The sequence below is a fragment of the Mobula hypostoma genome, chromosome 2 (assembly GCF_963921235.1).
Source record: "Mobula hypostoma chromosome 2, sMobHyp1.1, whole genome shotgun sequence".
In the NCBI taxonomy this organism is placed as follows: domain Eukaryota; kingdom Metazoa; phylum Chordata; class Chondrichthyes; order Myliobatiformes; family Myliobatidae; genus Mobula; species Mobula hypostoma.
In genome coordinates this window covers 117,790,764-117,805,240 of record NC_086098.1, presented here as the reverse complement: position 1 = coordinate 117,805,240, position 14,477 = coordinate 117,790,764, and the positions used below count along the sequence as shown (strand labels likewise).

Here is a 14,477-nt window from a genome sequence, read left to right as displayed (position 1 = left end):
ACCTTCAGCGCAGTCACACGACCCGTCCCACCTTCAGCGCAGACACACGACCCGTCTCACCTTCGGGGCAGACACACGACCCGTCTCACCTTCAGGACAGACACACGACCCGTCTCACCTTCATTACAGACACACGACCCGTCTCACCTTCATTACAGACACACGACCCGTCCCACCTTCGGGACAGACACACGACCCGTCGCACCTTCATTACAGACACACGACCCGTCGCACCTTCGGGACAGACACACGACCCGTCCCACCTTCAGTACAGACACACGACCCGTCCCACCTTCGGGGCAGACACACGACCCGTCCCACCTTCGGGGCAGACACACGACCCGTCCCACCTTCGGGGCAGACACACGACCCGTAGCACCTTCAGTACAGACACACGACCCATCTCACCTTCGGGACAGACACACGACCCATCCCACCTTCAGTACAGACACACGACCCGTCCCACCTTCAAGGCAGACACACGACCCGTCACACCTTCAGTGTAGTCACACGACCCGTCCGACCTTCAGTACAGACACATGACCCGTCTCACCTTCAGTACAGACACACGACCCGTCCCACCTTCGGGACAGACACACGACCCGTCCCACCTTCGGGACAGACACACGACCCGTCCCACCTTCGGGCAGACACACGACCCGTCCCACCTTCGGCACAGACACACGACCCGTCCCACCATCGGGACAGACACACGACCCGTCCCACCTTCGGGACAGACACACGACCCGTCTCACCTTCGGGACAGACACACGACCCGTCGCACCTTCGGGACAGACACACGACCCGTCGCACCTTCATTACAGACACACGACCCGTCGCACCTTCGGGACAGACACACGACCCGTCCCACCTTCAGTACAGACACACGACCCGTCCCACCTTCGGGGCAGACACACGACCCGTCCCACCTTCGGGGCAGACACACGACCCGTCCCACCTTCGGGGCAGACACACGACCCGTAGCACCTTCAGTACAGACACACGACCCATCTCACCTTCGGGACAGACACACGACCCGTCCCACCTTCAGTACAGACACACGACCCGTCCCACCTTCAAGGCAGACACACGACCCGTCACACCTTCAGTGCAGACACACGACCCGTCCCACCTTCGGGACAGACACACGACCCGTCCCACCTTCGGGACAGACACACGACCCGTCCCACCTTCGGCACAGACACACGACCCGTCCCACCATCGGGACAGACACACGACCCGTCCCACCTTCGGGACAGACACACGACCCGTCTCACCTTCGGGACAGACACACGACCCGTCCCACCTTCGGGACAGACACACGACCCGTCCCACCTTCATTACAGACACACGACCCGTCCCACCTTCGGGACAGACACACGACCCGTCCCACCTTCAGTACAGACACACGACCCGTCCCACCTTCGGGGCAGACACACGACCCGTCCCACCTTCGGGGCAGACACACGACCCGTCTCACCTTCGGGGCAGACACACGACCCGTAGCACCTTCAGTACAGACACACGACCCATCTCACCTTCGGGACAGACACACGACCCGTCCCACCTTCTGTACAGACACACGACCCGTCCCACCTTCAAGGCAGACACACGACCCGTCCCACCTTCAGTGCAGACACACGACCCGTCCCACCTTCGGGACAGACACACGACCCGTCTCACCTTCAGTGCAGACACACAACCCGTCGCACCTTCACCACAGACACACGACCCATCCCACCTTCAGCGCAGACACACGACCCGTCTCACCTTCACAGACACACGACCCGTCCACCTTCAGGACAGACACACGACCCGTCGCACCTTCATTACAGACACACGACCCGTCTCACCTTCGGGACAGACACACGACCCGTCCCACCTTCGGGACAGACACACGACCCGTCCCACCTTCGGGACAGACACACGACCCGTCCCACCTTCGGGACAGACACACGACCCGTCCCACCTTCGGGACAGACACACGACCCATCGCACCTTCATTACAGACACACGACCCGTCCCACCTTCGGCACAGACACATGACCCGTCCCACCTTCGGTACAGACACACGACCCCGTCTCACCTTCAGTACAGACACACGACCCGTCCCACCTTCGGCACAGACACACGACCCGTCCCACCTTCGGGACAGACACACGACCCGTCCCACCTTCGGGACAGACACACGACCCGTCTCACCTTCGGGACAGACACACGACCCGTCCCACCTTCGGGACAGACACACGACCCGTCCCACCTTCGGGACAGACACACGACCCGTCCCACCTTCGGGACAGACACACGACCCGTCCCACCTTCGGGACAGACACACGACCCGTCCCACCTTCAGGGCAGACACACGACCCATCCCACCTTCAGGGCAGACACACGACCCGTAGCACCTTCAGTGCAGACACACGACCCATCTCACCTTCGGGACACACGACCCATCCCACCTTCAGTACAGACACACGACCCATCGCACCTTCATTACAGACACACGACCCGTCCCACCTTCGGCACAGACACATGACCCGTCCCACCTTCGGTACAGACACACGACCCCGTCTCACCTTCAGTACAGACACACGACCCGTCCCACCTTCGGCACAGACACACGACCCGTCCCACCATCGGGACAGACACACGACCCGTCCCACCTTCGGGACAGACACACGACCCGTCTCACCTTCGGGACAGACACACGACCCGTCTCACCTTCAGGACAGACACACGACCCATCTCACCTTCATTACAGACACACGACCAGTCCCACCTTCGGGACAGACACACGACCCGTCCCACCTTCAGTACAGACACACGACCTGTCTCACCATCATTACAGACACACGCCCCGTCGCACCTTCGGGACAGACACACGACCCATCTCACCTTCATTACAGACACACGACCAGTCCCACCTTCGGGACAGACACACGACCCGTCCCACCTTCAGTACAGACACACGACCTGTCTCACCATCATTACAGACACACGCCCCGTCGCACCTTCGGGACAGACACACGACCCGTCCCACCTTCGGGACAGACACACGACCCGTCCAACCTTCAGTACAGACACACAACCCGTCCCACCTTCGGGGCAGACACACGACCCGTCCCACCTTCGGGGCAGACACACGACCCATCCCACCTTCGGGACAGACAGATGACCCATCGCACCTTCATCACAGACACACGACCCGTCCCACCTTCGGGACAGACACACGACGCGTCCCACCTTCGGGACAGACACACGACCCGTCTCACCTTCAGTGCAGACACACAACCCGTCGCACCTTCATTACAGACACACGACCCATCCCACCTTCAGCGCAGACACACGACCCGTCTCACCTTCAGGGCAGACACACGACCCGTCTCACCTTCGGGGCAGACACACGACCCGTCTCACCTTCGGGACAGACACACGACCCGTCTCACCTTCATTACAGACACACACACCCGTCTCACCTTCATTACAGACACACGACCCGTCCCACCTTCGGGACAGACACACGACGCGTCCCACCTTCGGGGCAGACACACGACCCGTCTCACCTTCGGGACAGACACACGACCGTCTCACCTTCTTCATTACAGACACACGACCCGTCCCACCTTCGGGACAGACACACGACCCGTCCCACCTTCAGTACAAACACACGACCCGTCCCACCTTCATTACAGACACACGACCCGTCTCACCTTCATTACAGACACACGACCCGTCTCACCTTCATTACAGACACACAACCCGTCCCACCTTCGGGACAGACACACGACCCGTCCCACCTTCAGTACAAACACACGACCCGTCGCACCTTCGGGACAGACACACGACCCGTCGCACCTTCATTACAGACACACGACCCGTCGCACCTTCGGGACAGACACACGACCCGTCCCACCTTCAGTACAGACACACGACCCGTCCCACCTTCGGGGCAGACACACGACCCGTCCCACCTTCGGGGCAGACACACGACCCGTCCCACCTTCATTACAGACACACGACCCATCTCACCTTCAGTACAGACACACGACCCGTCCCACCTTCGGGACAGACACACGACCCGTCCCACCTTCAGTAAAGACACACGACCCGTCTCACCTTCATTACAGACACACGACCCGTCGCACCTTCGGGACAGACACACGACCCGTCCCACCTTCGGGACAGACACACGACCCGTCCCACCTTCGGGACAGACACACGACCCGTCCCACCTTCAGGGCAGACACACGACCCATCCCACCTTCAGGGCAGACACACGACCCGTAGCACCTTCAGTGCAGACACACGACCCATCTCACCTTCGGGACACACGACCCATCCCACCTTCAGTACAGACACACGACCCGTCCCACCTTCAGGGCAGACACACGACCCGTCACACCTTCAGCGCAGTCACACGACCCGTCCCACCTTCAGCGCAGACACACGACCCGTCTCACCTTCGGGGCAGACACACGACCCGTCTCACCTTCAGGACAGACACACGACCCGTCTCACCTTCATTACAGACACACGACCCGTCTCACCTTCATTACAGACACACGACCCGTCCCACCTTCGGGACAGACACACGACCCGTCCCACCTTCAGTACAGACACACGACCCGTCGCACCTTCGGGACAGACACACGACCCGTCGCACCTTCATTACAGACACACGACCCGTCGCACCTTCGGGACAGACACACGACCCGTCCCACCTTCAGTACAGACACACGACCCGTCCCACCTTCGGGGCAGACACACGACCCGTCCCACCTTCGGGGCAGACACACGACCCGTCCCACCTTCGGGGCAGACACACGACCCGTAGCACCTTCAGTACAGACACACGACCCATCTCACCTTCGGGACAGACACACGACCCATCCCACCTTCAGTACAGACACACGACCCGTCCCACCTTCAAGGCAGACACACGACCCGTCACACCTTCAGTGTAGTCACACGACCCGTCCGACCTTCAGTACAGACACATGACCCGTCTCACCTTCAGTACAGACACACGACCCGTCCCACCTTCGGGACAGACACACGACCCGTCCCACCTTCGGGACAGACACACGACCCGTCCCACCTTCGGGACAGACACACGACCCGTCCCACCTTCGGCACAGACACACGACCCGTCCCACCATCGGGACAGACACACGACCCGTCCCACCTTCGGGACAGACACACGACCCGTCTCACCTTCGGGACAGACACACGACCCGTCGCACCTTCGGGACAGACACACGACCCGTCGCACCTTCATTACAGACACACGACCCGTCGCACCTTCGGGACAGACACACGACCCGTCCCACCTTCAGTACAGACACACGACCCGTCCCACCTTCGGGGCAGACACACGACCCGTCCCACCTTCGGGGCAGACACACGACCCGTCCCACCTTCGGGGCAGACACACGACCCGTAGCACCTTCAGTACAGACACACGACCCATCTCACCTTCGGGACAGACACACGACCCGTCCCACCTTCAGTACAGACACACGACCCGTCCCACCTTCAAGGCAGACACACGACCCGTCACACCTTCAGTGCAGTCACACGACCCGTCCCACCTTCGGGACAGACACACGACCCGTCCCACCTTCGGGACAGACACACGACCCGTCCCACCTTCGGCACAGACACACGACCCGTCCCACCATCGGGACAGACACACGACCCGTCCCACCTTCGGGACAGACACACGACCCGTCTCACCTTCGGGACAGACACACGACCCGGTCAGCCACACGACCCGTCCCACCTTCGGCACAGACACACGACCCGTCCCACCATCGGGACAGACACACGACCCGTCCCACCTTCGGGACAGACACACGACCCGTCTCACCTTCGGGACAGACACACGACCCGTCCCACCTTCGGGACAGACACACGACCCGTCCCACCTTCGGGACAGACACACGACCCGTCCCACCTTCGGCACAGACACACGACCCGTCCCACCATCGGGACAGACACACGACCCGTCCCACCTTCGGGACAGACACACGACCCGTCTCACCTTCAGGGCAGACACACGACCCGTAGCACCTTCAGTACAGACACACGACCCATCTCACCTTCGGGACAGACACACGACCCATCCCACCTTCAGTACAGACACACGACCCGTCCCACCTTCAAGGCAGACACACGACCCGTCACACCTTCAGTGCAGTCACACGACCCGTCCCACCTTCAGTACAGACACACGACCCGTCTCACCTTCAGTACAGACACACGACCCGTCCCACCTTCGGGACAGACACACGACCCGTCCCACCTTCAGGACAGACACACGACCCGTCCCACCTTCGGCACAGACACACGACCCGTCCCACCATCGGGACAGACACACGACCCGTCGCACCTTCGGGACAGACACACGACCCGTCTCACCTTCGGGACAAACACACGACCCGTCCCACCTTCGGGACAGACACTCGACCCGTCCCACCTTCAGTACAGACACACGACCCGTCCCACCTTCGGGACAGACACTTGACCCGTCCCACCTTCAGTACAGACACACGACCCGTCCCACCTTCATTACAGACACACGACCCGTCTCACCTTCGGGACAGACACACGACCCGTCCCACCTTCGGGACAGACACACGACCCGTCTCACCTTCGGGACAGACACACGACCCGTCCCACCTTCAGTACAGACACACGACCCTTCCCACCTTCATTACAGACACACGACCCGTCTCACCTTCGGGGCAGACACACGACCCGTGTCACCTTCGGGACAGACACACGACCCGTCTCACCTTCAGGACAGACACACGACCCGTCCCACCTTCGGGACAAACACACGACCCGTCCCACCTTCGGGACAGACACACGACCCGTCTCACCTTCAGGGTTGCATCGCTGCCACCGATGTCCTCAAACTTCAGCGCTGGGTGCTGTGCCTCAAAACCTCGCTTCCTGGCTGAGAAACCAAACATTCAGTAACACAGGGCACAGTACAACACAGGAACAGACCGTTCGGTGTCAGTAACACAGGGCACAGTACAACAAAGGAACAGGCCGTTCGGTGTCAGTAACACAGGGCACAGTACAACACAGGAACAGGCCGTTCGGTGTCAGTAACACAGGGCACAGTACAACACAGGAACAGGCCGTTCGGTGTCAGTAACACAGGGCACAGTACAACACAGGAACAGGCCGTTCGGTGTCAGTAACACAGGGCACAGTACAACACAGGAACAGGCCGTTCGGTGTCAGTAACACAGAGCACAGTACAACACAGGAACAGACCGTTCGGTGTCAGTAACACAGGGCACAGTACAACACAGGAACAGGCGGTTCGGTGTCAGTAACACAGGGCACGGTACAACACAGGAACAGGCGGTTCGGTGTCAGTAACACAGGGCACAGTACAACACAGGAACAGGCCGTTCGGTGTCAGTAACACCGGGCACAGTACAACACAGGAACAGGCCGTTCGGTGTCAGTAACACAGGGCACAGTACAACACAGGAACAGGCCGTTCGGTGTCAGTAACACAGGGCACAGTACAACACAGGAACAGACCGTTCGGTGTCAGTAACACAGGGCACAGTACAACACAGGAACAGGCGGTTCGGTGTCAGTAACACAGGGCACAGTACAACACAGGAACAGGCCGTTCGGTGTCAGTAACACAGGGCACAGTATATCACAGGAACAGGCGGTTCGGTATCAGTAACACAGGGCACAGTACAACACAGGAACAGGCCGTTCGGTGTCAGTAACACAGGGCACAGTACAACACAGGAACAGACCGTTCGGTGTCAGTAACACAGGGCACAGTACAACACAGGAACAGGCCGTTCGGTGTCAGTAACACAGGGCACAGTATATCACAGGAACAGGCGGTTCGGTGTCAGTAACACAGGGCACAGTACAACACAGGAACAGGCCGTTCGGTGTCAGTAACACAGGGCACAGTACAACACAGGAACAGACCGTTCGGTGTCAGTAACACAGGGCACAGTACAACACAGGAACAGGCCGTTCGGTGTCAGAAACACAGGGCACAGTATATCACAGGAACAAGCCGTTCGGTGTCAGTAACACAGGGCACAGTACAACACAGGAACAGGCCGTTCGGTGTCAGTAACACAGGGCACAGTATATCACAGAAACAGGCGGTTCGGTGTCAGTAACACAGGGCACAGTATATCACAGGAACAGGCGGTTCGGTGTCAGTAACACAGGGCACAGTAGAACACAGGAACAGGCCGTTCGGTGTCAGTAACACAGGGCACTGTACAACACAGGAACAGGCCGTTCGGTGTCAGTAACACAGGGCACAGTACAACACAGGAACAGGCGGTTCGGTGTCAGTAACACCGGGCACAGTACAACACAGGAACAGGCGGTTCGGTGTCAGTAACACAGGGCACAGTACAACACAGGAACAGGCCGTTCGGTGTCAGTAACACAGGGCACAGTATATCACAGAAACAGGCGGTTCGGTGTCAGTAACACAGGGCACAGTATATCACAGGAACAGGCGGTTCGGTGTCAGTAACACAGGGCACAGTACAACACAGGAACAGGCCGTTCGGTGTCAGTAACACAGGGCAGTGTACAACACAGGAACAGGCCGTTCGGTGTCAGTAACACAGGGCACAGTACAACACAGGAACAGGCGGTTCGGTGTCAGTAACACCGGGCACAGTACAACACAGGAACAGGCGGTTCGGTGTCAGTAACACAGGGCACAGTACAACACAGGAACAGGCCGTTCGGTGTCAGTAACACAGGGCACAGTACAACACAGGAACAGGCCGTTCGGTATCAGTAACACAGGGCACAGTACAACACAGGAACAGGCCGTTCGGTGTCAGTAACACAGGGCACAGTACAACACAGGAACAGGCCGTTCGGTGTCAGTAACACAGGGCACAGTACAACACAGGAACAGGCGGTTTGGTGTCAGTAACACAGGGCACAGTACAACACAGGAACAGGCCGTTCGGTGTCAGTAACACAGGGCACTGTACAACACAGGAACACGCGGTTCGGTGTCAGTAACACAGGGCACAGTACAACACAGGAACAGGCCGTTCAGTGTCAGTAACACAGGGCACAGTACAACACAGGAACAGACCGTTCGGTGTCAGTAACACAGGGCACAGTACAACACAGGAACAGGCCGTTCGGTGTCAGTAACACGGGGCACAGTACAACACAGGAACAGACCGTTCGGTGTCAGTAACACAGGGCACAGTACAACACAGGAACAGGCGGTTCGGTGTCAGTAACACAGAGCACAGTACAACACAGGAACAGGCAGTTTTGTGTCAGTAACACAGGGCACAGTACAACACAGGAACAGGCCGTTCGGTGTCAGTAACACAGGGCACAGTACAACACAGGAACAGGCCGTTCGGTGTCAGTAACACAGGGCACAGTACAATACAGGAACAGACCGTTCGGTGTCAGTAACACAGGGCACAGTACAACACAGGAACAGACCGTTCGGTGTCAGTAACACAGGGCACAGTACAACACAGGAACAGGCCGTTCGGTGTCAGTAACACAGGGCACAGTACAACACAGGAACAGGTGGTTCGGTGTCAGTAACACAGGGCACAGTACAACACAGGAACAGGCGGTTCGGCGTCAGTAACACAGGGCACAGTACAACACAGGAACAGGCGGTTCGGTGTCAGTAACACAGAGCACAGTACAACTCAGGAACAGGTCGTTCGGTGTTAGTAACACAGGGCACAGTACAACACAGGAACAGGCCGTTCGGTGTCAGAAATACAGGGCACAGTACAACACAGGAACAGACCGTTCGGTGTCAGTAACACAGGGCACAGTACAACACAGGAACAGGCCGTTCGGTGTCAGTAACACAGGGCACAGTACAATACAGGAACAGACTGTTCGGTGTCAGTAACACAGGGCACAGTACAACACAGGAACAGGCCGTTCGGTGTCAGTAACACAGGGCACAGTACAACACAGGAACAGACCGTTCGGTGTCAGTAACACAGGGCACAGTACAACACAGGAACAGACCGTTCGGTGTCAGTAACACAGGGCACAGTACAACACAGGAACAGGCGGTTCGGTGTCAGTAACACAGGGCACAGTACAACACAGGAACAGGCGGTTCGGTGTCAGTAACACAGAACACAGTACAACACAGGAACAGGCCGTTCGGTGTCAGTAACACAGAGCACAGTACAACACAGGAACAGGCTGCTCGGTGTCAGTAACACAGAGCACAGTACAACACAGGAACAGGCCGCTCGGTGTCAGTAACACAGGGCACAGTACAACACAGGAACAGGCCGTTCGGTGTCAGTAACACAGAACACAGTACAACACAGGAACAGGCGGTTCGGTGTCAGTAACACAGGGCACAGTACAACACAGGAACAGGCCGTTCGGTGTCAGTAACACAGAACACAGTACAACACAGGAACAGGCCGTTCGGTGTCAGTAACACAGAGCACAGTACAACACAGGAATAGGCCGCTCGGTGTCAGTAACACAGGGCACAGTACAACACAGGAACAGGCGGTTCGGTGTCAGTAACACAGGGCACAGTACAACACAGGAACAGGCGGTTCGGTGTCAGTAACACAGGGCACAGTACAACACAGGAACAGGCCGTTCGGTGTCAGTAACACAGGGCACAGTACAACACAGGAACAGGCCGTTCGGTGTCAGAAAGACAGGGCACAGTACAACACAGGAACAGGCCGTTCGGTGTCAGTAACACAGGGCACAGTACAACACAGGAACAGGCCGTTCGGTGTCAGTAACACAGGGCACAGTACAACACAGGAACAGGCCGTTCGGTGTCAGTAACACAGGGCACAGTACAACACAGGAACAGGTCGTTCGGTGTCAGTAACACAGGGCACAGTACAACACAGGAACAGGCCGTTCGGTGTCAGTAACACAGGGCACAGTACAACACAGGAACAGACCGTTCGGTGTCAGTAACACAGGGCACAGTACAACACAGGAACAGGCCGTTCGGTGTCAGTAACACAGGGCACAGTACAACACAGGAACAGGCCGTTCGGTGTCAGTAACACAGGGCACAGTATATCACAGGAACAGGCGGTTCGGTGTCAGTAACACAGGGCACAGTACAACACAGGAACAGGCCGTTCGGTGTCAGTAACACAGGGCACAGTATATCACAGAAACAGGCGGTTCGGTGTCAGTAACACAGGGCACAGTACAACACAGGAACAGGCCGTTCGGTGTCAGTAACACAGGGCACAGTACAACACAGGAACAGACCGTTCGGTGTCAGTAACACAGGGCACAGTACAACACAGGAACAGGCCGTTCGGTGTCAGTAACACAGGGCACAGTACAACACAGGAACAGGCGGTTCGGTGTCAGTAACACAGGGCACAGTATATCACAGAAACAGGCGGTTCGGTGTCAGTAACACAGGGCACAGTACAACACAGGAACAGGCCGTTCGGTCTCAGTAACACAGGGCACAGTACAACACAGGAACAGACCGTTCGGTGTCAGTAACACAGGGAACAGTACAACACAGGAACAGACCGTTCGGTGTCAGTAACACAGGGCACAGTACAACACAGGAACAGGCCGTTCGGTGTCAGTAACACAGGGCACAGTACAACACAGGAACAGACCGTTCAGTGTCAGTAACACAGGGCACAGTACAACACAGGAACAGACCGTTCAGTGTCAGTAACACAGGGCACAGTACAACACAGGAACAGGCCGTTCGGTGTCAGTAACACAGGGCACAGTACAACACAGGAACAGGCCGTTCAGTGTCAGTAAAACAGGGCACAGTACAACACAGGAACAGGCGGTTCGGTGTCAGTAACACAGGGCACAGTACAACACAGGAACAGGCGGTTTGGTGTCAGTAACACAGGGCACAGTACAACACAGGAACAGGCCGTTCGGTGTCAGTAACACAGGGCACTGTACAACACAGGAACACGCGGTTCGGTGTCAGTAACACAGGGCACAGTACAACACAGGAACAGGCCGTTCAGTGTCAGTAACACAGGGCACAGTACAACACAGGAACAGACCGTTCGGTGTCAGTAACACAGGGCACAGTACAACACAGGAACAGGCCGTTCGGTGTCAGTAACACGGGGCACAGTACAACACAGGAACAGACCGTTCGGTGTCAGTAACACAGGGCACAGTACAACACAGGAACAGGCAGTTCGGTGTCAGTAACACAGAGCACAGTACAACACAGGAACAGGCAGTTTTGTGTCAGTAACACAGGGCACAGTACAACACAGGAACAGGCCGTTCGGTGTCAGTAACACAGGGCACAGTACAACACAGGAACAGGCCGTTCGGTGTCAGTAACACAGGGCACAGTACAACACAGGAACAGGCGGTTCGGTGTCAGTAACACAGGGCACAGTACAACACAGGAACAGACCGTTCGGTGTCAGTAACACAGGGCACAGTACAACACAGGAACAGGCCGTTCGGTGTCAGAAACACAGGGCACAGTATATCACAGGAACAGGCCGTTCGGTGTCAGTAACACAGGGCACAGTACAACACAGGAACAGACCGTTCGGTGTCAGTAACACAGGGCACAGTACAACACAGGAACAGACCGTTCGGTGTCAGTAACACAGGGCACAGTACAACACAGGAACAGGCGGTTCGGTGTCAGTAACACAGGGCACAGTACAACACAGGAACAGGCGGTTCGGTGTCAGTAACACAGAACACAGTACAACACAGGAACAGGCCGTTCGGTGTCAGTAACACAGAGCACAGTACAACACAGGAACAGGCCGCTCGGTGTCAGTAACACAGAGCACAGTACAACACAGGAACAGGCCGCTCGGTGTCAGTAACACAGGGCACAGTACAACACAGGAACAGGCCGTTCGGTGTCAGTAACACAGAACACAGTACAACACAGGAACAGGCGGTTCGGTGTCAGTAACACAGGGCACAGTACAACACAGGAACAGGCCGTTCGGTGTCAGTAACACAGAACACAGTACAACACAGGAACAGGCCGTTCGGTGTCAGTAACACAGAGCACAGTACAACACAGGAATAGGCCGCTCGGTGTCAGTAACACAGGGCACAGTACAACACAGGAACAGGCGGTTCGGTGTCAGTAACACAGGGCACAGTACAACACAGGAACAGGCGGTTCGGTGTCAGTAACACAGGGCACAGTACAACACAGGAACAGGCCGTTCGGTGTCAGTAACACAGGGCACAGTACAACACAGGAACAGGCCGTTCGGTGTCAGAAACACAGGGCACAGTACAACACAGGAACAGGCCGTTCGGTGTCAGTAACACAGGGCACAGTACAACACAGGAACAGGCCGTTCGGTGTCAGTAACACAGGGCACAGTACAACACAGGAACAGGCCGTTCGGTGTCAGTAACACAGGGCACAGTACAACACAGGAACAGGTCGTTCGGTGTCAGTAACACAGGGCACAGTACAACACAGGAACAGGCCGTTCGGTGTCAGTAACACAGGGCACAGTACAACACAGGAACAGACCGTTCGGTGTCAGTAACACAGGGCACAGTACAACACAGGAACAGGCCGTTCGGTGTCAGTAACACAGGGCACAGTACAACACAGGAACAGGCCGTTCGGTGTCAGTAACACAGGGCACAGTATATCACAGGAACAGGCGGTTCGGTGTCAGTAACACAGGGCACAGTACAACACAGGAACAGGCCGTTCGGTGTCAGTAACACAGGGCACAGTATATCACAGAAACAGGCGGTTCGGTGTCAGTAACACAGGGCACAGTACAACACAGGAACAGGCCGTTCGGTGTCAGTAACACAGGGCACAGTACAACACAGGAACAGACCGTTCGGTGTCAGTAACACAGGGCACAGTACAACACAGGAACAGGCCGTTCGGTGTCAGTAACACAGGGTACAGTACAACACAGGAACAGGCGGTTCGGTGTCAGTAACACAGGGCACAGTATATCACAGAAACAGGCGGTTCGGTGTCAGTAACACAGGGCACAGTACAACACAGGAACAGGCCGTTCGGTCTCAGTAACACAGGGCACAGTACAACACAGGAACAGACCGTTCGGTGTCAGTAACACAGGGAACAGTACAACACAGGGAACAGTACAACACAGGAACAGACCGTTCGGTGTCAGTAACACAGGGCACAGTACAACACAGGAACAGGCCGTTCGGTGTCAGTAACATAGGGCACAGTACAACACAGGAACAGACCGTTCGGTGTCAGTAACACAGGGCACAGTACAACACAGGAACAGACCGTTCAGTGTCAGTAACACAGGGCACAGTACAACACAGGAACAGGCCGTTCGGTGTCAGTAACACAGGGCACAGTACAACACAGGAACAGGCCGTTCAGTGTCAGTAAAACAGGGCACAGTACAACACAGGAACAGGCGGTTCGGTGTCAGTAACACAGGGCACAGTACAACACAGGA

At 57.0% G+C, this 14,477-nt stretch overlaps 1 protein-coding gene across 4 annotated transcripts in view; it reads right to left on the bottom strand.

The window, feature by feature from the left end:
- nvl (nuclear VCP like) overlaps nt 1-14,477 on the bottom strand; it is a 162,123-nt gene that overhangs the window by 40,313 nt on the left and 107,333 nt on the right. For all 4 annotated transcript variants that reach the window (XM_063040507.1, XM_063040509.1, XM_063040508.1 and 1 more), the window contains one exon: nt 6,885-6,961. In XM_063040507.1, the coding sequence (XP_062896577.1) occupies nt 6,885-6,961 (77 nt within the window). The remainder of the gene's footprint in view (nt 1-6,884; nt 6,962-14,477) is intronic.